Source organism: Fusarium phalaenopsidis, assembly GCF_050370095.1.
Source record: "Fusarium phalaenopsidis strain FUZ10S chromosome Unknown contig_32278, whole genome shotgun sequence".
Classification (NCBI taxonomy): domain Eukaryota; kingdom Fungi; phylum Ascomycota; class Sordariomycetes; order Hypocreales; family Nectriaceae; genus Fusarium; species Fusarium phalaenopsidis.
This window is the reverse complement of record NW_028145417.1, coordinates 1527002-1549390: the sequence shown is the minus strand read 5'-3', so window position 1 is coordinate 1549390 and position 22389 is coordinate 1527002. Positions and strand designations below refer to the sequence as shown.

General features: G+C 54.1%; 8 protein-coding genes across 8 annotated transcripts; 4 read left to right on the top strand and 4 right to left on the bottom strand.

Annotated features, from left to right (window-relative positions):
- Positions 1 to 1484: 1484 nt before the first annotated feature.
- On the bottom strand, positions 1485 to 3020 carry LRP88_01084 (ribosome biosynthesis protein RRB1; the record flags this gene model as incomplete). Its single annotated transcript, XM_083237782.1, has 2 exons — positions 1485 to 2752; positions 2816 to 3020. 2 exons carry the CDS (start codon positions 3018 to 3020, stop codon positions 1485 to 1487), a joined length of 1473 nt encoding a protein of 490 aa, XP_083106287.1.
- A 1040-nt stretch (positions 3021 to 4060) lies between these two features.
- On the top strand, positions 4061 to 4456 carry LRP88_01083 (thioredoxin-like protein; the record flags this gene model as incomplete). The annotated part of the gene is made up of 1 exon (XM_083237781.1): positions 4061 to 4456. The coding sequence occupies one exon, from the start codon at positions 4061 to 4063 to the stop codon at positions 4454 to 4456; it is 396 nt and encodes a 131-aa protein (XP_083106286.1).
- Positions 4457 to 5589: 1133 nt separating this feature from the next.
- Positions 5590 to 8913, bottom strand: LRP88_01082 (WD40-repeat-containing domain protein; the record flags this gene model as incomplete). The annotated part of the gene is made up of 4 exons (XM_083237780.1): positions 5590 to 8104; positions 8158 to 8321; positions 8386 to 8552; positions 8772 to 8913. 4 exons carry the CDS (start codon positions 8911 to 8913, stop codon positions 5590 to 5592), a joined length of 2988 nt encoding a protein of 995 aa, XP_083106285.1.
- Positions 8914 to 12806: 3893 nt separating this feature from the next.
- On the top strand, positions 12807 to 14413 carry LRP88_01081 (uncharacterized protein; the record flags this gene model as incomplete). Its single annotated transcript, XM_083237779.1, has 2 exons — positions 12807 to 12887; positions 13277 to 14413. 2 exons carry the CDS (start codon positions 12807 to 12809, stop codon positions 14411 to 14413), a joined length of 1218 nt encoding a protein of 405 aa, XP_083106284.1.
- Positions 14414 to 14875: 462 nt separating this feature from the next.
- On the top strand, positions 14876 to 15902 carry LRP88_01080 (aldo/keto reductase family protein; the record flags this gene model as incomplete). Its single annotated transcript, XM_083237778.1, has 4 exons — positions 14876 to 14954; positions 15002 to 15012; positions 15069 to 15116; positions 15165 to 15902. The coding sequence occupies 4 exons, from the start codon at positions 14876 to 14878 to the stop codon at positions 15900 to 15902; spliced, it is 876 nt and encodes a 291-aa protein (XP_083106283.1).
- A 298-nt stretch (positions 15903 to 16200) lies between these two features.
- Positions 16201 to 17967, top strand: LRP88_01079 (uncharacterized protein; the record flags this gene model as incomplete). Its single annotated transcript, XM_083237777.1, has 1 exon — positions 16201 to 17967. The coding sequence occupies one exon, from the start codon at positions 16201 to 16203 to the stop codon at positions 17965 to 17967; it is 1767 nt and encodes a 588-aa protein (XP_083106282.1).
- Positions 17968 to 18493: 526 nt separating this feature from the next.
- On the bottom strand, positions 18494 to 19607 carry LRP88_01078 (uncharacterized protein; the record flags this gene model as incomplete). The annotated part of the gene is made up of 2 exons (XM_083237776.1): positions 18494 to 18673; positions 18723 to 19607. The coding sequence occupies 2 exons, from the start codon at positions 19605 to 19607 to the stop codon at positions 18494 to 18496; spliced, it is 1065 nt and encodes a 354-aa protein (XP_083106281.1).
- Positions 19608 to 20484: 877 nt separating this feature from the next.
- Positions 20485 to 22142, bottom strand: LRP88_01077 (E3 ubiquitin-protein ligase PRP19; the record flags this gene model as incomplete). Its single annotated transcript, XM_083237775.1, has 5 exons — positions 20485 to 20960; positions 21012 to 21469; positions 21523 to 21961; positions 22029 to 22073; positions 22130 to 22142. 5 exons carry the CDS (start codon positions 22140 to 22142, stop codon positions 20485 to 20487), a joined length of 1431 nt encoding a protein of 476 aa, XP_083106280.1.
- Positions 22143 to 22389: the final 247 nt, after the last annotated feature.

Below are 22389 nucleotides of genomic sequence, written 5' to 3'. Positions count from 1 at the left end.
TCTTTGGTCTTCTGCTTCATCCAAGTCTCCCGTGAGCCTCTGACAGGACCCTTGCTTGTCCATCGATCGTCATGACAGATGCCACCACGCTCGAGCCTTAAGTTAACATGACGTCTATTCTAGAAGAAGAAACTAACGGACTTGAAACTAGGAGCAAAAGGCCCCGACATCCGACAGGGCCTAGTGAACCGGCTTCTCACTCCGAAGTTGCACAAGATGGCGTCCGTCAGCACATCTGACATTGATCCGACTCAGATGCAGCGTCAGTAAGCAAGACTCATACTCTCTATTACAATCTATCTCCAACACAAACCATGCACAAAACGATCCACCTTTGAACCTCTTCCGCAATATCACACCCCCTATTTCCTGCATCGCCCCGGGAGGCCTGGCTTCCGCTAAGGCTGAGACTAGCGAAAAAGAACGCCATTTCATAAGCTTACGGCCCCCGGACCCGAAAAATATCTCCTCGAGAGGGTTAAGAGGAAATGTGTCGCTGCAACAATCATACTCTTGAGGGTAGCTCTTAAGATGGTGTAAAAATGATATGATAATGATTAAAGGAGATGGTGTTTCTTCTTATTAGAATAACTTTTTTGTTTTAGAAATTTTTATAATTATCATCACAAGTAGAGAGGTCTTCGAGTTCAATCAAGCCTAAACTCTGAGCTTCTGGCGTCTCATTCATTTCTTGGCCCCGTTTAAGGCATAAGGGGGTGTTGTCTGTCACTCAGCTGTCGTGACTGGGCGTCTCATCAGAGAGAAAGAAAAAAAAGAGGCGGCTGTGACCCCCCTTTTTTTCGGACGTCGCTTCGAACTGTGGCGCATGTGCTATGGACGTTACTGTACGAGAAAAGCAGCAGTTGGTTTGTTGTGTTATGCCTCGGCTGAGTTCCATGATGTGATAGTCTAGAACTTTTTTCAGCCCGCATGCTCGCTACTGTAACCTGTTGGCTCAGCTCGCATTGGATTCCCCATGAGGGAATCCATAGTTCTATACGAGGCGTTTATACGGGGTGCTGCATTTCAATGGTCGTGTTCAATTCGACTCAATGGCCTTGCTCGTTTCGACTCGTGTTGCTTCTGCCATCCAGCCAAGCCTTGATACACCCCCTCCTGGCTCGTCTACATGAGTCGATTTGTGTTCAAGACGGGCGTGCCTTGCATGAGAACCGCCACGTGAAAGCCAAGGCTTCAAGTAAACGCTTCCAAGCCGTCTGGCAGTTCTGAATTGGCAAATGGTAGTGGACCGGACATCGCAACATCGGGTGTGACTTGGGGAACTAAACCAAACAATTGTCATTGCCTCTATCAAATCCATCTTGTTGTATCAGATCTCATTATGCGCCGTGCCATGCCGTTCAATCAATAACAGGTCACCCTTGAACCTGTCGTCTACTTTTTATCCTTCCATCGTTTGCCGCACATCCCATGACTTCACTCCATAATGAAGACACCAATCTCTCTTTGCCCAGACAGAGAAATCAGACGCTGATGGTCCTGAACACGCTAAACTCCTCTCCAGTAGCCACCAGGCTGCCCGTGATCTGGGGGTGCCAGTGAACCTCCTTGGCATCCTTGAGGTAGTGCACAAACAGCAGCTGGGGCGGCACGTCCTTGACACCGGCCGTGTCCTTGCTCTCCTCGTCATCCAGCTCAACAGCCAGATCCCACAGCGTAACCGTGTTGTCGCCGGCAGCCACGGCAACGATGGAGTCGTCGGTCGGATGCCACTCGACGCTGGTGATCTGCTCCTTGTGGAAGTTGAAGCTGGCGATGGGCTGCGGCTTGTCGGAGCTGGCCTTCCACTGCCGGAGGTCCCACACGGCCCAGACTCCGTCGTCGGCGCCCGAGGCGAGCAGGTGCGACGTCTGACGGGACCACGACATGACGTTGACGTCGACGTTGGACACCTGCATCGTGATGGCAGGCTTGCGCGACTTGGATCGGACGTCCCACACGCGGATGGTTCCGTCGCTCGAGGCGGAAGCAAACACAGATTGCTCCGACGGCGACCACTGCAGCTCCTCGACGCTGCTCAGGTGGCCCTGGAAGGCCCGGTTGTCCGTGACCCAGCCGCCTCCGTCGGTGCGAGTCGTCACGTAGATGAGGCCGTCGTTGTCGCCGGTCAGCAGCTTGCCGCCGGGGATAATGGGGGACCAGTCGAGGGCGTAACCCTCGCTCTTGTGCGCGCGGACGGTAGAGATGGGCTTGTTCTGCTGGGGGGTGATGGTGGTTCCGGGGTTGTCGAACGAGGCGAGGTGAGGGGTGATGTCGTGGATGAAGACGTTGGTCGACTCGGTCATGGTCGCGGTGAGTGTAGTCCCAGGTCGTCCAGCTTCTTGGCTGGGGATCTGATGGGCGCGGATACGGTTGGTGGTGGAGTTGAGAGGAATCGACTTGCTCTCGAGGATAGGATCAGAGTCCTCATCATCGTCGTCCTCTGAGTCGGAACCATCGTCGCCGCGGTCCATCTTGCTCAATCCACTAAACTTCATCACCATGATCTGATTGTCCGATGCCTTGGCGTTCTCGGCCTGAGTACCAGCGACAGTGTACATGGTGGCAGGGTAGGCCTTGCGATTGTCGCCGAGGCCGTCGCGCACAATATCGAAGGAGAGGCAGGGCCATGGGGTGCTGAGGTTGTGCAGCATTTCGTAGGTGGTCAGATCGGGAGCGAGGGTCTGGCCGGGCTCAAGTTTGCTTCTGCCGACGATAAATGTTCCTTGGTCTTGGTCGACGTCCATTGCGTCTGTGGTGAAGCTGTTAGTGATGGTGTTTCTTGTAGTAGCTCCAGTATCATGTCCACACTTACCCTTCTCTTCAGCCTCGCGCTCAGCATCGGGTCTTCCATCAACACCAGCCTCAAGAATCTCGTCCTCGCTCTCAAACTCATCCTCAAACTCGTCTTCAAACTCGCCCATATCCTTGGTGTTGTCGTCGACGTCCATCTTCTCAGGACGGTCGCCGCCCTTGAGGGGCGCATCGCCAAGATCGGCGTCGGCGGTTCGCTTCGACATTGTATACTCGTGTATCAAGATCTAGAAGGAGGTCGATGAATTGCTCCCTTATCGTGGTTGAAGCTCAGATCCACGCGCCAAGATAAAAAAGTTGAATTTTTGACGCCGTGCTTTGATGCCCCTCCATTAACCCAGAGAAAAAAAAAATTCGGGGACTGACCAACCCCGCCATGACGCGGGGCATTGATTCCGGAGATTTTCCGTACAGAACTCGGCCATTGAAGAAGGCAAGTGCAGCGAAAGACGTGTTGAGGATGTTGTAGATGCGTATTAAAGCCAAGCATGAAGCTGCAATAAACTATACATCACCTTACTCTGTTATCGAAAAGATCTTTGCAATGTTAATTGAACTAGCTCAATGCGTCATCTCTCCCAAACATTCCATCAAACAATTTGCAATACATCCTTGACTTACCCTAGGCTGCTGATAAATTCAAGTCCAAGCTGGTCCCCAACGCTCATCGTATTCGCTCGCGTATTGTGCAGTACCTAGACCACCAAGGTTCAGCTCAATTCAAGGTCTTGCCATCCATTAAACGAAAAGATCCATAATTCCAAATCATTCCAAAAGCTTGCATATCCCTTGTAACGCCCCCTCCAATCCGAGGCGGAGCTCCGGAGCATCGCCGTGCCTTGGCTGGCTGTGTAGAAATGTTTTGTCAGCATAGACCCAAACGGCACTCGGAGCGATGACGGAGACCCCCGCGTGGTCATGCACGAGAAGATTCCGAGACTCGTCCACGCCCGAGCCCGGGATTGGATTCCATTGCGATTGTGTCATTTTGCCTGACTTATTCATCAGCCTCCGACTCCCGAGGAGCCCACCAAAGACTACTAATCAATCAATCTATTCTTGCCCATTGTCTTGAGATATATATAAGGGAACCCTCTTCGTAATACCAAGTGATCCACCCTACTTCTATCCCATCAAAAAGCTCAACTCCATCTCTGCCCCTCCAAACTACAAACTCTCCCCCACCAAAACCCCTCACCAACAAACCACACACAACTACAACAACAAACACAACCAATCGCCCATCATGTCTGTCATCGAGCTCAAGAGCAAGGCCGAGTTTAACGAACTCATCAACAAGACCCCCTACGTCGCCATCCAGGCCCACGCCACCTGGTGCGGCCCTTGCAAGGCCATCTCTCCCTTCTACGCCAAGCACGCCGACGCCCTCGCCATCCCCGACAAGTACGCCTTCGCCAAGTTCGACACCGATGACGTCCCCGACCTCGCCTTTGAGCTCGGCGTCCGATCCATCCCCGCCTTCTACTTCTTCAAGAACGGTGACAAGGACGAGAGCCTGGTCGGCCCCATCCCCCCCAAGCTGAAGGCCCTCGTCGAGGGCTACGCTGCCGAGGCCAAGGGCGAGGCCACTGAGGAGAAGCCCGCCGAGGAGAACGCCCTCAAGACCGACGAGAACTTCTAAGTGCTGTCAGCATCTATTGATGGACTTGGTGTCGGAGTAGCAAAAGGCGTCGAGGCGACGTCGCAAGGATACCCGCCTGCACGTCACGGGCAGAATAGATAATCAGGAGCAATTTGGCCATTATTGGAGCCGAGTGCTCAAGGAACATGACTGGACTCGATAGAATGTTGGCCAGTTCAACCTAAGGAAGAGCGTATACAGAAGTAAAACAATTTCAAGTTCAAACAAGCAAGCTTCGCCATGCACAACCGTGAAACACCATGCCACACATAGACTCCATATTATAGACATTCCACTGATCGGAAGGTTGGCGTTGGAGGGGAGAGTTGCTACGTGAAGGGGATTTTAACCTCTTCAGCTGGTCAGGGAGGCAAGCTGTTCATTATGAACAGAGCTGCTTTCAGCGCGTCATTGAAGCTATTGATGATCATGTGGATAAATCTTATCGATTTGAGCCCATTGAGACCTCAGGCTTTGGGTATAAAGCCTTTACTGTTGAAATTACTCAGATATTGATTGAGATACTCTGATCCCCATTTTGGGTGGCATAAAGTGATAGGATAATAGACATTTCACTGTTGTGGCTGTTGATGAGAGCACCTCTTTTCGCATAGCAAAGGAGAACAAGTATGAGGTAGTCAACTCTTACACCAAACGAGACAGCATTGTGGTCATCAATATTCATTCAATAAATCAAGAAAAGATTCGCTTGTGGCTACTTGTAAACCGTATAATCCAAGAATGGTGCCGTGTCCCGTTGTGCTGTGTTCCTCCTCCTCCAAATCTCATCTTCGACCCCTCTTCTATAAACCCGCTTTCTGGTACACCTTTTTGAACTGCTCCCAATCCCACCTGTGCAATACTCTCCCTAGACACCAAGACCTAGTCTGCTACTCGTACATGGGTCCACCATCGCCAATGTCCCATCAGACGCCTATCCCAAATGGTATCTTGTCCTGGGTCGTAAGACAGGAGGGCAAGAAAAGAAGCGAATAAAAGAAGCAAGGAAATCAACGCTAACTCCTCCAAGATGCTGCTGAAAAGGAATGACTCCTGTATGCCGTGCTGAATCACTCGCTGCTCGGCCGTCTATATCAAGGTCCACGTGTTCGTCATTTGTTGGCGTCCTCACTTCAGTATGACGGCTTGGCCACGGAATCTGCGGACTCGTCACTAATACGGCCGACCCCCGAGTCCACCCGTTTCTTACTCGGTGTCAGATAGTCTCGAGATTCCACTCGGTCGTCAAACCCTCTCTTGAAGTCGCCGTTTGATGAGAGCCTCGATGTCAACATGGGTCCAGCCGACTTGCGCCGGTTAGCCACGCTCTCGGCTCGAAGTTGTCGGAAATCGCTGATGCCCAAACTCATTCGGGGAGTCGACCTATCCCCTCTGACACTCAAAAACTCGCTTCCTGAGCGAGTATGGCCTTGAGTCTGAGTACCGCTAGGACTCGATGGCGAGCTGAACCCTGTCGAATATCGTAGTCCTCCGCGACCTCCTCTCCATCGGTTCCAAAAGCCACCATCGCCCTTGTCATCCTTGTTATCCGATTCAGATGCGGGAATCAGGCTGAAACTGGGTGTTGGCGGACTCGTGATTGTGTTCCTATTCCGATCTCGATCCCGGTCCCGGTCCCTCGAGGCTCTGATGGTGGTGCGGTTCGACACAGTACTACCTGTCGGGCTCGCGGGGTTCTGGTTTCGACTGACTGGGCTTGTAGGAATCTGGCTGCGGGCGATTGGGCTTGATGGGTTTTGGCTGCGGGCGGCTGGACTCGACATATAAGGCTGCCTCCTTGCTTCTGATGCAAGATTGGCTGCTGAAGTGTTGACTGGTGATCTGCTCGGCTTGTTGGGTGACATCGATCGCTCGCTTCGCGTCGGTGTGGCATTCCAGTTATTCCTGCCTCCGTCAATATCCTGCCGCCAGTTGTTGATCATATCAGTAGCGTGCTGGAGTTGGGCTGGGTTGGGTCCAGCAAGGTTGAGTGAACCACGCCTTGAGTGAACACGACTGCTGGCAGTCGTCCTCGACATGATACTGCTACTCCTGCCGACACCTGAGAGACGGTTGGAGAGCTTGGAGCCCGTCTCCCATAGTCCTTGCTGCCGCTTGTGGTAGGCGCAGTCCTGCCGAAACACCTTGATCTTCCCCGTCCTATCAGTGGTGACAATGATATTCCCATCAAGGTGTCTCGAACGCTCAATGTACGCGGGGCTCTCCTCGGGCCGCTTGGTACTGGACAGCGAGTCACCCTGGTCTTCCTCGGACAAGCCGGACTGGCTGTGTGTGCTCTCTTCGAGGCTTCGCAGAGTCACCGGAGGCGGGTTGCACAGATCGTAAACAGGGTCTCCTGAGGCGCTCAGGAGTTGTCGGCTCTTCATCGGGGCTATCAAAGCAACAGTGACAACCTCTGGATGAGCGTCGAAAGACTCATAGGGCTGCTTATCCCTGATTTCACCGTCCTGAGAGAGCTTCCAGATGTACGCCCTGCGATCCTCGCTGCCGCAGATGACATACTGGGCATCGTCGCTGAACCGTGCGTGGATCTGGCTTGACTGACACTCGAGGCCCTTGTATTTAACTTGTATGACCTTGTCGTTGAGGTGGTAGACTCGGATCCGCGAATCGTTGGATGTAATGAGGATCTTGACTCTTCCAGCCTCAGGGCCATCTGGTATGGTTATCGTCCGGATGCCCGTAATCTTGCTACCCTTAGCATTCCTGCCGCGTGAGGATCGCACATGGATCTGGTTCTGAAGTTTGAGGCCTTCGGTGGCATAGAATGTGCACAAGCCGCTCAGGACACCACATATGGCAGTCTTGCCGTCTGGAGTAAACGCAACCGCTGTAATGAACTCCCCAGCCCCAGCTTGAAACGCAACGTTCCTATCAGGGATACTCCAGAGCCGTAGCTGCGCGTCCATGGATCCAGCCAGGAAAAATCGGTCGTCTGTGGGGTGGAAAGCTATCGATGTGACCACATCCTTGTGAACGAATGTGCATAGACAGTCACTTCTGCTCATATGCCACAGCTTCACCACCTTGTCCATGGACGATGAAAGCAGAAAGTTATTCTTGCTCCAGCTCAGGGCAAGAACCTCTCCCTTGTGCCCACGGAACTCCCGGATAGGCTTTGTCCGGAAGACGGGAGCGCTCAGTTTCTCGCCAGCGGTGCCATCGAGTGCCTCCTCTTCCTCGTGAGCCTTCCGCTCCTCTGGAGTAGAAATGACTGCAAAGACACGAACGATTTGGTCCTTTCCTGCAACAGCCAGGTATCGTCCGTCCAAGCTAAACTCGGCAGCCCAGATAGCATCGCCCCCTTTGAGAATCTTGCTTCCAACTGCTGTCGTTATACGGCCATGCGGCTCTCCGGGTTTGCGACTCGTGGCGCTAAGCTCTTGGGCAAGGAACAGATGGTTGAATTCCTTGTCCTTTTTGTTGTGCGCTTTGACGCGGATGTAACGAGGGGGTTCCTTGTAGAGGGGGATATATCCTCCACCGGCGCCGATGACAGATGTGAGGGCTCGGGCGTATGTGCCATCGGTTCGCAGTTCACCCACGTCCGAATCGGAGTCCTGTAGGCCGTCGTCCTTCCTCCAGCTTCCGCGCATTCCTAGTCGGCTAAGGAAAGATGGCCCTTTCCTAATAAACCATGAGCTTGACACACAACATTCAACCTGTGAGTATATGCGCACCGTCGATCTCTGCTAGAATCCTGAAGGTTGCCCTGTGACTGACTAAGTTCGGAGTCTTGTCTTTGGATATTGTCCGCTGAAGTATTATCAGACCGGCCTGGGTTTCGAAGTCGTTGGGCAATGGAAGGTTCGGCGGGGGTGCTGTTAGTTCTCTCGTAGATTTGCTGTATAAGTGTATTAGCCGTGAGCTCTCTCTAGCCCAACCGTGACAAAATCAAGGCTACCAACCTTGCTCAAAGGATCAAGACCAGCGTTGGATGTGGGATTTGGGGTAGCCGACTTGACCGATGCTTTGGCGTCCTTGGTTCCTTTTGCATTCTGAAGAGAGCTAGATAGAGATGATTGTGTTGTCGAGATCCTGCTCGAGCGGGTTTCTTGGGGCGTGACAATGGCACCTAAGGTCGGGCTGTCAGCTTACATGACAACACAGAGGTCTAGTAGACTAGATCGCGTGCAATGAGATTTGAGGCGCCCAAGGCCTGTCATGACCCGGCTCCTGGGTTCAGATGGACGAATAGCAAGACATTGCAGGTACAACCCAGCAGCGGGGCAGAGAGGAATTCCAACGACGCATATAGAGAGAGGGACGGAGAGGTGTCGGGGTGGTTACATACCTTGGGAGTCAGAAAGGGCGGCAAGGCTCTGACGACGAGTCTGAGGTGCGGATTCGGATGTATTGGATACGGCATGCGAGTTGCGCCTGGAGGTCAATTCGCCATCACCCCTCACAGCAGGGGAAGACTTTGAGGTAGCCATCTCCCATGCTGTGTGGGCAGTCAGGTCCTAAAGAATCTGTCTGAACGAGATGCATCGGGGTGCGCGGGCGGTCGGCCTCGCGCAACTTGTGGAAGTCCCCAGACCCGAACGAAGCGAGAGATGGTGGACTTGGCTGGCGGACTCGCGGACTCGTGGGGGGGCGTGAGATGGAGAGAGGTGGGCGTGGCGGGGACCGGGGGTAGCGAGTTCTGTGGATTCAATCCGAAGGGTCCGAGAGTAAAGAGCGAGATGAGGCTGGGCGGGCAGCTTGCTGGATCAAGGTACCTGCGGGCTAGACCAGACCGGCAGCCAGTTGGTGGGCTGGGAACCAGGTAAGACGGTGTGGGCGTCACCTTGTGGGCGTTGCTGTGAGTCCCTCAGTGGATGTCTGTCCACTGTGCCTAGGTCCGTAGGCCTAGGACCAGAGTGCAAAGGGTGTTAGTTGGTCCGGGGGTTCCAGAGCTTTGTTTCTGGGCGGCGTGTCAGACGGGTGGATTTGACGAGGGAGTCGACGAGCTAGCGACAGAAGAAACGATGGACGGCTTACAGGAGGAGTGCGGCTGAAGCAACGAATCTTGGAACTTGTGTTAAAAAGGACAGCCAGCCAATGCGACTCGCATTCGCCGTTTAGGTGTTGTTGAAGTAAACGAGAGCGAGTTGGCGAGCGAGCGAAGACGATGGGACCAGCTCGGAACGACAACCATGCGCTCTCGCTGCACCTCCACAGCGCTGCAGCGTGGTGGCCCTGGCGACCGGTGGGTTCCTGTTTGCGCTGAAAGCTGCCTGCTGAGATGAGTGGCGGTGGGTGGGCCTGGGCGAGGGATGGAACCGTAATAGAGTCTAGTGGACGGAGCGCTGCGTAGAATATGCTGGCGTCTTTCTTTTTTTGGCGCGCGCGCGCGCGCGAAAAGGGTCGACTTGAGGAAAAAGGGGAGAGAAAAAGGAGACAGATACCGTGATGCGATGTGTTGTCAGAGAAAAGATGAAGAGGGGGTGTTGTGAGGGAGCCAGTGAGCACCAGCAGACTGAGGCGTCGGGCACGAGGATGATGAAGATGATGGAGAATGGCCAAAAGAGGGCTGCTATGAGTGGACGATGAGCACAATGGTGGGCGCAGCTGATCTGATGCCGTCAGCAACTCGATACGCATGCGAGAGTACAGGTACTAGAGTCGCAGCGAGGCTCAATGCCTTGCCATGTGCTAGAGACTCTTGACTGGAGACCGTGAGGATGGAGGGTAGGATTCACCACACCTTCCCGGAAGTCGGCGGGGTTTTGGGGATCAGAGAAGGGAAAAAGCTGGGCATCCAGAGCGTGATGGATGCCGAATGAGGTAAGACGAGACCACACCACAGTGAAGATCCGGCAAAGGAGAATGACATACCCGCTATTTCAAGGTACGGAACCGGTAGCAGCCCGTAGGGCAGATTCGATGTAGGGCTTGAGCTAGACACCGGGCGTCCATATGGCGCACTGTAGCTCTTTGAGTTCTGACTGAGGTTGTGCAAGGCTATTGGAAGCTTTGTGCTGGCTGTGCTGTCTAGTCTCAGGCTGTGTTTGTGCTGTGCTCAGAAATTGGCGTCGACAACTTGGAGGCAAGCTGAATGATCGACGACACAGCACGGCTGTCATCTATCAAAAAAGTGAACGTTGCCCAGTCGGCCAGCCACGTCCAATGCGAACCGTTCGTTTCCGTGGCTCACCGCACTCTGGTCCATGGCCCGACAAATAAGGCTTGGCGTGAACGCCGCTCTGGTGCGTCAAGGTTCATGTGGGAAATAAGGCGATGACATCTAGACCGCAAGTGCCAGCGCAATTGCAATTGGAGGATTATAAACGGTGAATGCTGTCTCTTCAAGACATCCTAGCAGCCGTTTGAGACATTGATAAGGTGTCTCGGTTGTTCAAGTCAACAATTCAACAGCACCAGAGCCAAAGTCAAAGCCGTGCGACCTAAAAGTTTGTTGATGTGGACGGATTGTGACACTCCTCGATACCCCCAGCCTGCTAGTAGTAAAGCGGCACCAGGTTCAGGTACCCTCTCAACTGGAAGCCCGTCAATGGAAGGGTTACCGAATTCTTGGGGATGCATACGAGGCCGGGATGGCACCGATGGCAATGCGCGTGTCCATCCGCGTATTGAGTCCGAAATTCTCTTGGTGGGGACACATGTCGGTCTAGCCCGCACAACCAGTCCAAAGACGTAGGCTGCCATTCTGTATCAATCAATGAGGGGAAGACGAAGGAATGGTGAGGGGATATTTCAGCCATCCTTGGACCACTCTGTGTGAGACAGATGCGCGACAGAGGGCATCACTAACAAGGCGACACAGACTCACTAGCTTGGCTTGCGTATTCGATTCGAAAACGGACCAGGATCCGTATCCTCCCGCTTCCCTTCTAGGAAAAACCATCGCCGGTGCCTTGCGCTATCAAGATGGACGACGTCAGGACTTTCGTCGGCGCGGACGTATGTGCTCCGTAGAATCGCGGCAACACTGCACCGATCCTCCGTTGCATCGTCCGTAGGCAACGGAGAAAGCAAGGGGTCTGGTCTGGGCCTCAGGATCACCAACAAGCAAGACCGCATCGCGCATCGCATCGCATCAAGCCGACGTCAGCCTCCTCCTGGCACTAACACGGCGACCAGGGCCCCAGGTGACAAATAACAGCGTCGCAGGCGGCTTGAGATGGCATGATGACGTGACCGCCTCGACCTCGACAAGAACATCAGATGATAAGGCTGCACGGCACACGGAGATGAACAAGAGAACGAATGCGAAAACATGCACAAGGCAAATCCCGTCGGCGCTGAGATGCCGGTCCTGCATGGATCGATGTCTTGGCTCACTTTGTTGAAAAAAGTTGATTCTAAGGGCCGAAAACCTCATGGAACAATCAAAATGCCGAGGCGAACTCAAAATGGCTCGCCTATTGGCCGCTAAAGTTAGGTAAGCGGGTTCCCGGCCACGTGAAAAGTGTCCGTCGGGCTTCAAGAAGGCTTCCATGGATTACAAAACTCCGCCGGCGCCGGGCAACGCCTATGCGGAGAATGGGTCCATGAGCAGAGTCATTCAAGACGATGCACGTTACAAAGCCAACTCGCAGAGCAGAAAAAAGAAGAAGAAAATCCCGCTAACTACAGCTACGGAGCGGGTAAGCTAAGCTGCAGACCATCTTGCCCTCCTCCGCACCCGCGGACCACCGAACAGAGACAGCTGGCCGACCAGATCCACCTGAGAGAAAGTTAGACTCGGCATGCCCACAAATCTTGAACGTGCATCCTGTTCTCAACCGTTCTATAGCGGAGATAGGCTGAGGGTCTTTGTTTACTCGTCCAGTCAAAACTCAGTCCCGCCACGGCTCTTGTTAAAAGGGACGTCGTTAAACCCCGCGGGCTTCAGCAAAGTCCGTCCGATCGGCCATTGTCAACTACCGATACCGATTCCACCCTGGTCCTAGCCCCAGGTGTCACATCTCGGAACCCAAATCGACCCTCGTCAACCCTGTTGTGCCGTGTCGTGCGTGCCTGGCTGAACGCCATACGGAAAGCAGCTGGTCATACTAACACATACCGTACCCAGCTTCAAACCGCATCCAGCTGTTGCTGTGCCCCTTCAGCCAGCCAGCCTCGTCTTGGCCACGCAGCTCAACGGGTACACCCCACGCCGTTGTCAGATCCCTATTGAGTCCCGACAGTGGTGGCAGATCTTTCAGAGGTGGGCAAAAAACACACAAAGACCACCTGCGTGTGCGGCTCTGTCCAGACACGGGCCAACTCCTGTTCCTATCTGCCTTCTCGCTCTCACAAGCCCACCGAGGTCCGAGGCCTGGGACCCAGTCAGCGGATTCCAAAGCAGCCACAAGAATAGCATCCATACCATACCATCAAGATGAAGCTAGTCTCGCGCAAGGTCCCCAAGAATCTCGAGGAGGAGACCGTGTCTCTCCTCCCCGAGGATCCCGAAGATATGGTCAGCCGCCCCATTCCTCAAAGTCTGTCCCCTTGTCTCCCCCCATCAGCATCCCTCGTGTCCCTTTCAATATGCAAGCCCTGTCCTATCACCCCCTGGTTTCCCATCTCCCGTTTCCCGTTTCCCGTCTACCGATCGTCGACGACCCTTGTTGTATCTCTCTACCGTTACCCCTCCCCCTCTTTCACCATCACACCCTCACAATGGCATCAACTCATGATGCTAGTTTATGCTCGCTATGAACCTGATTCCTGCCCTGTATTCTCTTTACCACATGCTTCTGGTTTCAAGCCACTTCCCCTTCAAACACTGACCGCTCCCGCTCCCGTCCCGGGGCCGTTCCGGCGCCTCATTCCACCCAGACAAGACACTACTAACACCGTTATCAGTGGCATGCATACAACCTCATCCTTCCTGGAGACATCATCCACGCTCACGCCATTCGCAAGGTCGTCACCACTTCCAACACGGGAAGCACGGCGTCTGAGCGCGTCCACACCGAGTTGGCCATCAAAGTCAAGTCCACGTTCTTTGATCCCGTCATCTCATCGCTCCGCGTCTCTGGCACTGTCACCGCCGAGAACCCCCATGTCACTCTGGGCTCCCATCACACGCTTGACCTTGAGGTCAACCGCCCCTTCACCATCATCAAGCCAGATGGCTGGGACTCGATCGCCAAAGCCACCCTCCAGGAGACCCTGTCGGATGACAAGGACGGCGCCGTAGCTGCTGTCGTCATGCAGGAAGGACTTGCCAATATCTGCCTCATCACCCAGTTCCGGACCGTCCTCAAGGTCCGTGTCGAGAGCGTGATCCCCAAGAAGCGTGATTTGGCGTCGGATCAGGATGCAGGTATGCGTCGCTTCTATGAGAAGACGTTGTCTACCCTCCTACGCACCATGGACTTTACGCAGTCTCGACCTCTGCTGCTGGCTAGTCCAGGCTTTGTGGCTGGTGACTTTAAGCAGTACATCGCCAACCAGGGACGAGACAAGGCGGACAAGGTCCTCACCGCCGTGGCCAAGCAGGCTACCGTGGTTCACTCCAACTCGGGCCATGTCCACAGTCTCAATGAGGTGCTCAAAAGCCCCGAGGTCCTTGCCAAGATGAAAGACATGAAATTTGCTCGTGAAACTCAGTACGTGGACCAATTCTTTGATATGCTCAAGCTGGATGACGGCCGCGCCTGGTACGGCACCTCGGCTGTCGAGAAGGCCGTCAACGATGGTGCAGTTGGGCCCGGCGGCGGTGTCTTGCTGGTCAACAACTCGCTATTCCGCAGTGAGGACCTCGCCACTCGCAAGAAGTATGTTGCTATGGTTGAGAAAGTCAGGAGTGACGGTGGCGAGGCAAGAATCCTAAGCAGTGACCATGAGAGCGGGCAACGCTTGACTATGCTTGGTGATATCGCCGCTATTCTGAACTATCCGATGCTTGATCTTGACGACGACGACGACGCTGATGAACATGACGACAATGAACACGACAAGGATACTAAACAAGAGATGCTAGATAGTGTCATATAGTTTAGTATTCAACTAATGATGTTACGTGTGTCCTCCGGTGCCAGACTATGTCGGTGCTGTTACAGATTAATCATCATTCGGTGTTAAGCTTATCTCCTGGACCTTGACTGAAGAACAATAGTATTAATTGGTAGCTTCATGATGTTGAATACTCGTATTTGTTGTTGGAACTTTTAGGAACTTTTATTTGGGCACTCATTGGTGATTTCATGCATGTCCCCGCGTAATTATCTCCACCTCACTCACGTTAACCCCGTCTTAACAACGTCAACTTGTCACCCAAAACAATATTTAAAGAGTGCAACTGCCCAGAGTCTAGCATTGAAGCTCATAGTAATCCAAGTCGTGGATTACCTAGTCTGTGGAAACCCCCTACCTACAGAGTGTATGACCTCACCATCCCAACCCCTCATTCCAGCGGCAAATACTGAGGATAGCTAGGAACCCCTCATGAGCCGCAAGATGGCATCGAAGCTCGCACTCAACTCCACTCGAAAGCTCAACTCGGGCTATGAGATCCCGCTTCTTGGATTCGGAGTATGTTGCATTGTTCTCATCTTTCGGCCACATGCTAACTCTGATGTCTAGGTCTATCAAACGTGAGTCTTCTTGAGGGACATTAATCATGATTTCTAACTTGTCTAGTCCTCTCGAGCAAGCCACCGATGTCTGCAAAAAGGCTCTGGAAATAGGCTACCGTCATGTAAGTATCCCGTGAGGGGTAAACTATACAGGTAGCTAAGTCTTCAAGATCGATTCCGCCTCTGGGTATCACAACCAAGGCGAGAGTGCAGCGTCCATCTCTGCCTCTGGTATCCCTCGCTCGGAGGTCTTTTTCACTACAAAGATACCCGTGCGCAAGTTCCCTCTGGGCTACGAAAACGCTCATAAGCTGGTGGACATTGCGCTCGAGGAGACCAAGCTGGACTACCTTGACCTTGTCCTCATCCATGCGCCCTATGGAGGACCTGACGCCCGCAAGGGTGCGTGGAAGGCCCTCGTCGAGTGTGTCGAGGCTGGAAAGGTGCGCTCCCTGGGCATCTCCAACTATGGTGTCCATCATCTAGACGAGCTCGAGGCATACATCAAAGAGCTGGAAGCGGAGCGGGGAGAGGGCAAGGGAGGCGTCATCTCAGTGGGTCAATGGGAAGTTCATCCCTGGCTCACGAGGCCCGACATCGTCAAGTGGTGCCAAGACCGTAACATCGCTGTTGAGGCGTACTGCCCCATCGTGCGAGGTGAACGGTTCGGCGAGCCCAAGATCAAGGCCCTCGCGGAGAAGTATGGCAAGACGGAGGCGCAGATCCTGCTCCGCTGGAGTCTACAGAGGGGTCTCGTTCCTCTGGTGAAGAGTGTTACGCCCTCGAGAATCCTGGAGAATACGCAGCTGTACGACTTTGAGCTTACGGCGGAGGAAGTGGAGGATGTTGCAACGACTGATTACAGTCCTTGTGCTTGGGATCCCACCGTTGAGACTCTGGACAAGTAGGAGTCTTCAAATGCCATTATGAAGAGATCCAACAGATCTAATTGTACTGCCAAAGATAGTTGATGAAATGCAGCATCTTGTCCTTCCTCTCCTTTTCATACCGGGATAGCAATCGCCAAAAAGGGAAGCCCGTGCATTTGTTGTCTTTGTTGGTGGAGCCACGTGACCACGTTTCCACTTCGCGTCACCACCATCTCATCCCCCACTATCGCGCTTCCTTTCACTTCAAGCCCACCACCCTTCATGTTTCGCCATTGCCCGCCGAATCCCTAGACCAGATGTCGTTCAAACGCAAAATATGGGTCAACGAACCTTTACCCTTATACCCAAGTTTCCGGGTCGGGCAGAATCCCCAGACACGCCCCCTCTCCGACCTATGACCTCAAAGCAGGTCCAGAAGGCATACAAATCTGCAAACAAAGGACCAAAACTCACCCGAGCCGAGATCTGGAAGCAGGAGAAGGCGGATCAAGAGCGTATACGGAAGGAGTTTGAGCGGGAAAAAGCGGCAGCAAAGGCGAAGATTGCCCGTGAAAAGAAGAAAGAAAAAGAGCTGGCAGAGAAGGCCGAGAAGCGCAAGAAGGGATTGCCGCTTGTGAATGTGCGGCCAAGCCAGGAAACGATCTCTTGGTTTGTTAGGGGGAATGGAGGGTCGAAGAAAAGGGATGCCAAGGGAAAAGACGTGGAGAGGGCCGATACAATTGAGGAGGAGACAGACCCTACAGAGACGACGGCCGAAGATACCATCGACGAGGAAGCACAGCAGCCCGCGAAGAGAGTGCGGACATTGGAGAATATACAAGAGGATGAAGAACAAGATGCCCCTGATGCTGGAGCTGGAGCTACGACTGACGACGAAATACGACGACCTTCCCCAAGCCAAAGGTGTGAAGACATGCAAGAAGTTGAGGAGGAATTGATGGAGGATAGAGGAGGAGGATTGGTCGCCAACAATTCGCAGCGACTTTTGGAAAAGCCAACAATAGAAGAGAACATTTTGGATATGGATGATGAACTGGACGCAGATTTTGAGGAGGAGTTGGCCTTGGAATTACTCCAGGACCTCGAAGCCGCGGCTGGCAAGGGATGCGATCGAAACTCTACGAGCAAAGACGAATCAGCACCCGAACCAGTGCTAGGGACGAAAGCTGGAACCTCGAACCAACTTGCTGGTGTTGGACCACCTGCGGATCGCTATGAACAAGACCTTGGCCTCCACCGACCCAAACCCCCTTCAGTCAACTTTGTTAAGCCAGCCCTCCCCAATCGACCAGAACCACCACCAGCATCATCTTCTTCATCGCCTCCTCGACAAGCACCCCCTATGAGTACGCAAGCGATTCTCTTTAGCTTTGATGATTTCTTTCCATCATCCTCTCAACAAGCACGGGAACTCGAGGAAGATGATGACATTATTCCCTCGGCACCGGCTCCTCTTCCGGCCATTGTGGAAGAAGAGGGAGAAGAGGTTCTCGACGAGGAGCCTAACAAGCCCGCAGACCCTGACCCCTTACCATCTCTTGGACCGCTCTCAGACTCTCCCTCTCCTCCCCCAAGACGATTCTTTACCTCTTCTGGATCACACGAGCAAATGTCTTTGGCCTTGCATCGTAGCCGACGTACAGCAGCATTGGAGAAGATCCAGCAGCGCGAACGGGCGCGTGTTCAGGCTGGCATGGTAGCACGTGCTGAAGCTGAGAGCTCTAAGACCACCAGACCACCCCAGCCAGTAAAGACTGTACCAAAGCCACACAAGACGTTTGAGAAGAACGCTGGAGGCTACAAGCCGAGACTCCCTCAGATCCAAGCGCCTCCTCCACTGCAGGAGAAGAAGAATCCTCCACATTACACAGCAAACGAGAAACACAATGCGCCCATGACAACCAGACGTTTTGACCAAACCCCTAAAGAAGTGCAACGCGCTGAACCAACAAAGCCACCCACACCAAAGAACAACAAAGAGAACCAGAAACCACCGCCACAGCCAAGTTTTGGACCGAGTGCCTCACAGGAGTCGTACGGCGGGGACTGGGTGGACGAGATTGCACTCGAACTTATGATATGATGACGAGACGGGTCTTTTTTTGCCCACCCGACGATAAACGAGAGGAACAATTGTGACATGACATGCTATAAGATGGCATTGGAGAGATTAGGAGTTCGGGGATCAACGTGGACGGCATACATCCAGGAAGCATTGGTTAGAGTCATTGGCATATCCCACTCGACGTGGGCCATGGGCGGCAGCAACTGATTGTAGACCCTTTACATAGCGACGGCGTTTGTTTGTATTACAATATTACTCTGTTTACCTGTACTCCAGTATCCCTTGTTTTTGCCAGGAGATCCTACCCGCCCAGGCCGTCAAAAGCCTGGATATCTTCACCAGGGTCGTTTAGAGATATCTCAACAATTGGTCAGTAGCTGTTGACCTCGATTGAGACAAATGTATCTCCAATATCTACGATTTGACAGTCCTGAACGCCGTTCCATGCCCTTCCCATATGCCCTTCGTCACTCGTGACTTCATTACCAAAGGCCCCCAACTCCATGCGCTGGCGCCGCGCTTGTGCACAGTCTCGTAGTGTTCGCTACAAAAAGATCCCCACCCACTCAGTCTTTGAAGACACTTTAGTCTCGCAGCCTTCCACGGCGCATCTCAAGTCGTTTGCGGCAGTGTATGGGTGCTTTCCTTCAGGAGCACGGAACCCGACGCCGTCACGGTTTGCCTTTGTGGGCTTGCGATTCTCGAAGCAGTCGGCGCAGTAAACCTAGAGATGTCAGTTTGATCTCGTAAGAGAGAGTAAATGCCTCGCGTACATGTCCACACTTCTTCAAGGCCCAGAAATGGTGCTCTCCCGGTGCTCTTTTCCGCTTGCCCTTGTTGCCTCCAACAGAACTCTGGGTCATAGTACCAGTCGGGTCATAAGCCAGCTCTTCACTGCAGGCCGGGCAGATGACGACGCTCTCAGACTCTTTCTCGGGATCGGTGCAGGTGTCGCGGGTGAAACCCTCTCGCGCGGGGGGGATGGGTTCCATGGCCGGCTTCGGACTGGGTTCTCGTGGGGCAAAGGCGTTTCGTGAGACGTCGAGCTGGGGCGGGGGGAACATAATATCACGGCTTAAAAGTCCGGCGATCGTCCTAGTCAACCCGATGGCGAAACTGGCGGGCGGGCGTCTTCCCGACTGCTCTCGCGGCATAGAACTTATCAACTCCAACTCGATCAGCTCGTCGGGTCGTGGGCGCGGTCGCATATTTCGCCCGCCGGGGGGGTTCGAAGGTCGCTCGTCCTCGGGAGAATCCACGGTGAGATCGATAATGCTCGCAGTGCGCCCGAAAAAGGTCCCGTCGCTCCTCGAAAGCTGTGGAGGTGATATCCGCTGCGAGTTTGTCCTCCTGGGGTTCCTCCCGCTCCGGTTCTGGGGCAACGATCCTCTTGTTTGGACGGGGGAGTCGGGCTCTGCGGTGAGGTCGATGACTGGTGCAGGCTGCTGTGGCTGCTGTCCTTGTGGTTGCGGGCGTCGTTCGCTTCGGCGCGATTGATGGTGATGTACAGGACGAGGCTGAGCCGATGATGAGGTGCTTCTCGGGTTTGGGAGAAAGAGATTGGCAAACGAGGCAGGATTTCGGCTCGAGTTGACGTGAACCTCGATAAGGTCATCTTCACCGAAGAGTTCGAGGATGCTGTCCCTGTGTGCAGCCATGCTGGGCAGATGGCAGAGGGTGGTTGTATCCGAGGACAATTCGGGCCGTCGCGGCGGCGTTTGTCAATGGTGAAGAGTCAGCGTGACGTATTCACCAAAGCAGAAGCAAGCCAGGCAGAGCAGAGGCGCGTAGCAGGCTTGCAGCGTGAATGAGCCGTGCCTGGCGAGGCAGAGGAGTCGCGTGGCGATACGCTCGAGATGAGGTTATCGAGGCGACGGGCTCCGGCGGATTAGGGATACGGAGTCGGCGGATTCGGATCGAACGATGGTAATGGCGTAGATATCTCGAGAGAGAGGAGAAGAGGTAATAGCCGTGGGAGCGAGGCTGGATGTTAATTAAAGGTGCGGAGAGATATCAAGTTGGATGTTGAAAGGTTCAAAAGTAAACGACGCTTAAATCCGATGGCCTCGATTCGTTTGACCCAAGGCCAAGGCTGCTGCCCATCTATCCATGCCCGTGACGACAAGTGCCACAGACCCTGTTGGAAGCCTCTACCCCGCTACATGGGCCACTAAAAACAAGTCGCTCTGTCGGATGCCAGGGGCGGTTAGGCGGCAAACAGGCCGACCCTCTAGGGCTGCGTCACAGGGGGTGGGCGCCTACCTAAGCCCATGTGGAAGCCCACCTTGGCGTCGGATTTGATTCATGATGGCCGGGCGTCCACGGATGGCGTTCGAGGCTCGAGATGCAGTATCAACAGCTGCAGAATATTGTTCAGAAGCAAACCAAACCAAACCCTTGAATTGTCAATTTTCAAACACCATCCTCTGTCTCTTGACCCATTGTTAGAGGCCTATTGTACAGTAATTACCAGGGAATCACGCAGCCGCCTCTTAGTCCACATCTTTATGTCATGTAACCTCCTGAAAGCTTCCTCTATTCCTTCGCTCCAAGTATGCTGACCACACCCTCGCCATTGACTGTCACCAGCTGCTTCGCGGACTCTCCCCATCGGATAGCAACGGCAGCGGTGGAATTCCTCAGGGGCTCGCTCCACTTCTTGCTGGACTTGGTGTATTGGTGAACCGTCACTCCAGAAGAACCACCGGTGGCGAGGAACTGGCCGCTGTAGTCCCAGGCCAGGGACTGGACTGGCCCGCCAGTCTCGAGGACCTTGGCCACCGCGGCATCTCCCTCCTTTCGCAGATCGAAGATGGTCACCATGGTCTGGCCCTTGGCTGTGGCCGCGAACCAGTAACCATTCTCGGAGAAAGCGAGGGCCTGGATGGGGGCACCTAGGCTGAAGACTGCGGCTTGCTCAAGAGTGTTGGTCATGAAGAGCTTGATGTCGCCAGAAGTTGTACCAGCGGCGAACAGGTGGCCGTCGGGATGGAACGCGCACGAAGCAAGAGCTGAGAGTCGGTTAGAACATGTCAGGTAAAAGGACAAGTGTAGAAACTTACCAGCATCGGTGTAAGCGCGGCTAACACGCTTCTGTGAAACCAAATCGTAAAACACAATGCTCTTGTCTGTGCCGACTGACGCCAGGATAGTACCACTGGGGTGCAGGCTCAGTGCTGTCGCAGCACCGGCATGCTCGCTCAGGGATGCCACCTGGTTACCCTCCTGGAACACCTTGACGCTTCCCTGACCAGTAGCAAAGGCAATCTTGTCCTCGGCCCATACTGCATCCGTCACGGGCTCCTCGACGGCGATCGATACCTCGACCTTGTCCTCGTTGGTGGCGTAGACGACGGCCTGGCCCTTCAGACCTCCAATAGCGGCGCTAGCACCTCCAACACTCAGCGCAGTGGCCTCGGGAACTGGAAGAGAATGTGTGGTCGCGTTTTCAAAGGCGGAGATATCGTCTGCGGTAGCCCAGCCCTCGGGGACAGGGCGCTTCTTGCGACCCTTGGATAGTCTGCACGCAATGTTAGCTCCGATACTTCGAACCCATCCCAGGCAACCACATACGTTTGATGAGTCTCGTCCACCTTGGCAACAAGCTCCTCTGGCAGCTTCTCCACGCTGTCCACCATCATCTGGTCACCGTCGACAGCGGCGCCCGTCACGGTCACCTTGCTAAGCGCATCCCTGGCCTCGTCTCGCTCCCTCGACAGTCGGGCAATAACTCGAACAGCGGCATCATGCTGGTACAGAGCTGTGGCAAGCTCCTCCCGGGTGCGCGCCAGCTGCTCCTTGAGGTTATATGTCTCTAGCGCGAGCGCGTCCCATTCGTTCTGAAAAGTTGCGAGGAGGGCGGGGATGGAGGTGAGGGTGGGAGGACGCGGTCGGACGATACGCGATGAGTGGATGGGCAGGAGATCTTCCGCGGTGAGCACTTCGCCAGAGTCGGGCTCGGTGCCGTGCTCGTTGATGTACTGCTCGATAAGACGCTTCTCGTAAACAACACCTGTAAAAAGGTCAGCGGCGGTCCTGCGCGAGGCGCTCGCAAACTTTGATGTTGTTGATGTACGCACCGGATTTCTTGGACACGACGGGCTCCTGAGGAGCTTCTCCTGAAACTGTTGTCCATGTCAGCGCACCGCTCTCAAGACGCAGAAAAAAATACCAGGCTTACTTCCACAAAGCATGGCGACTGCTACTTTAAGCTTGTTGAGCCTTCAATTGCTTGTCGTCGGGTAAAGCGCAACTCGTCGACTCCAAGCTCTGGTTGCGACGGACGGTCACCTAGTCGAGATTTTGCCGATGCACTGACCATCCAAGGCGGAAGCTTTGGGATCACGTGATTCGATAAGGCCGGCCTGACCTCATCGGTCCCGTCTTATCGGGGCTTATCTCTACGGCCGTCACCGCTTCAAGGAGTCGCATATCTCCGGG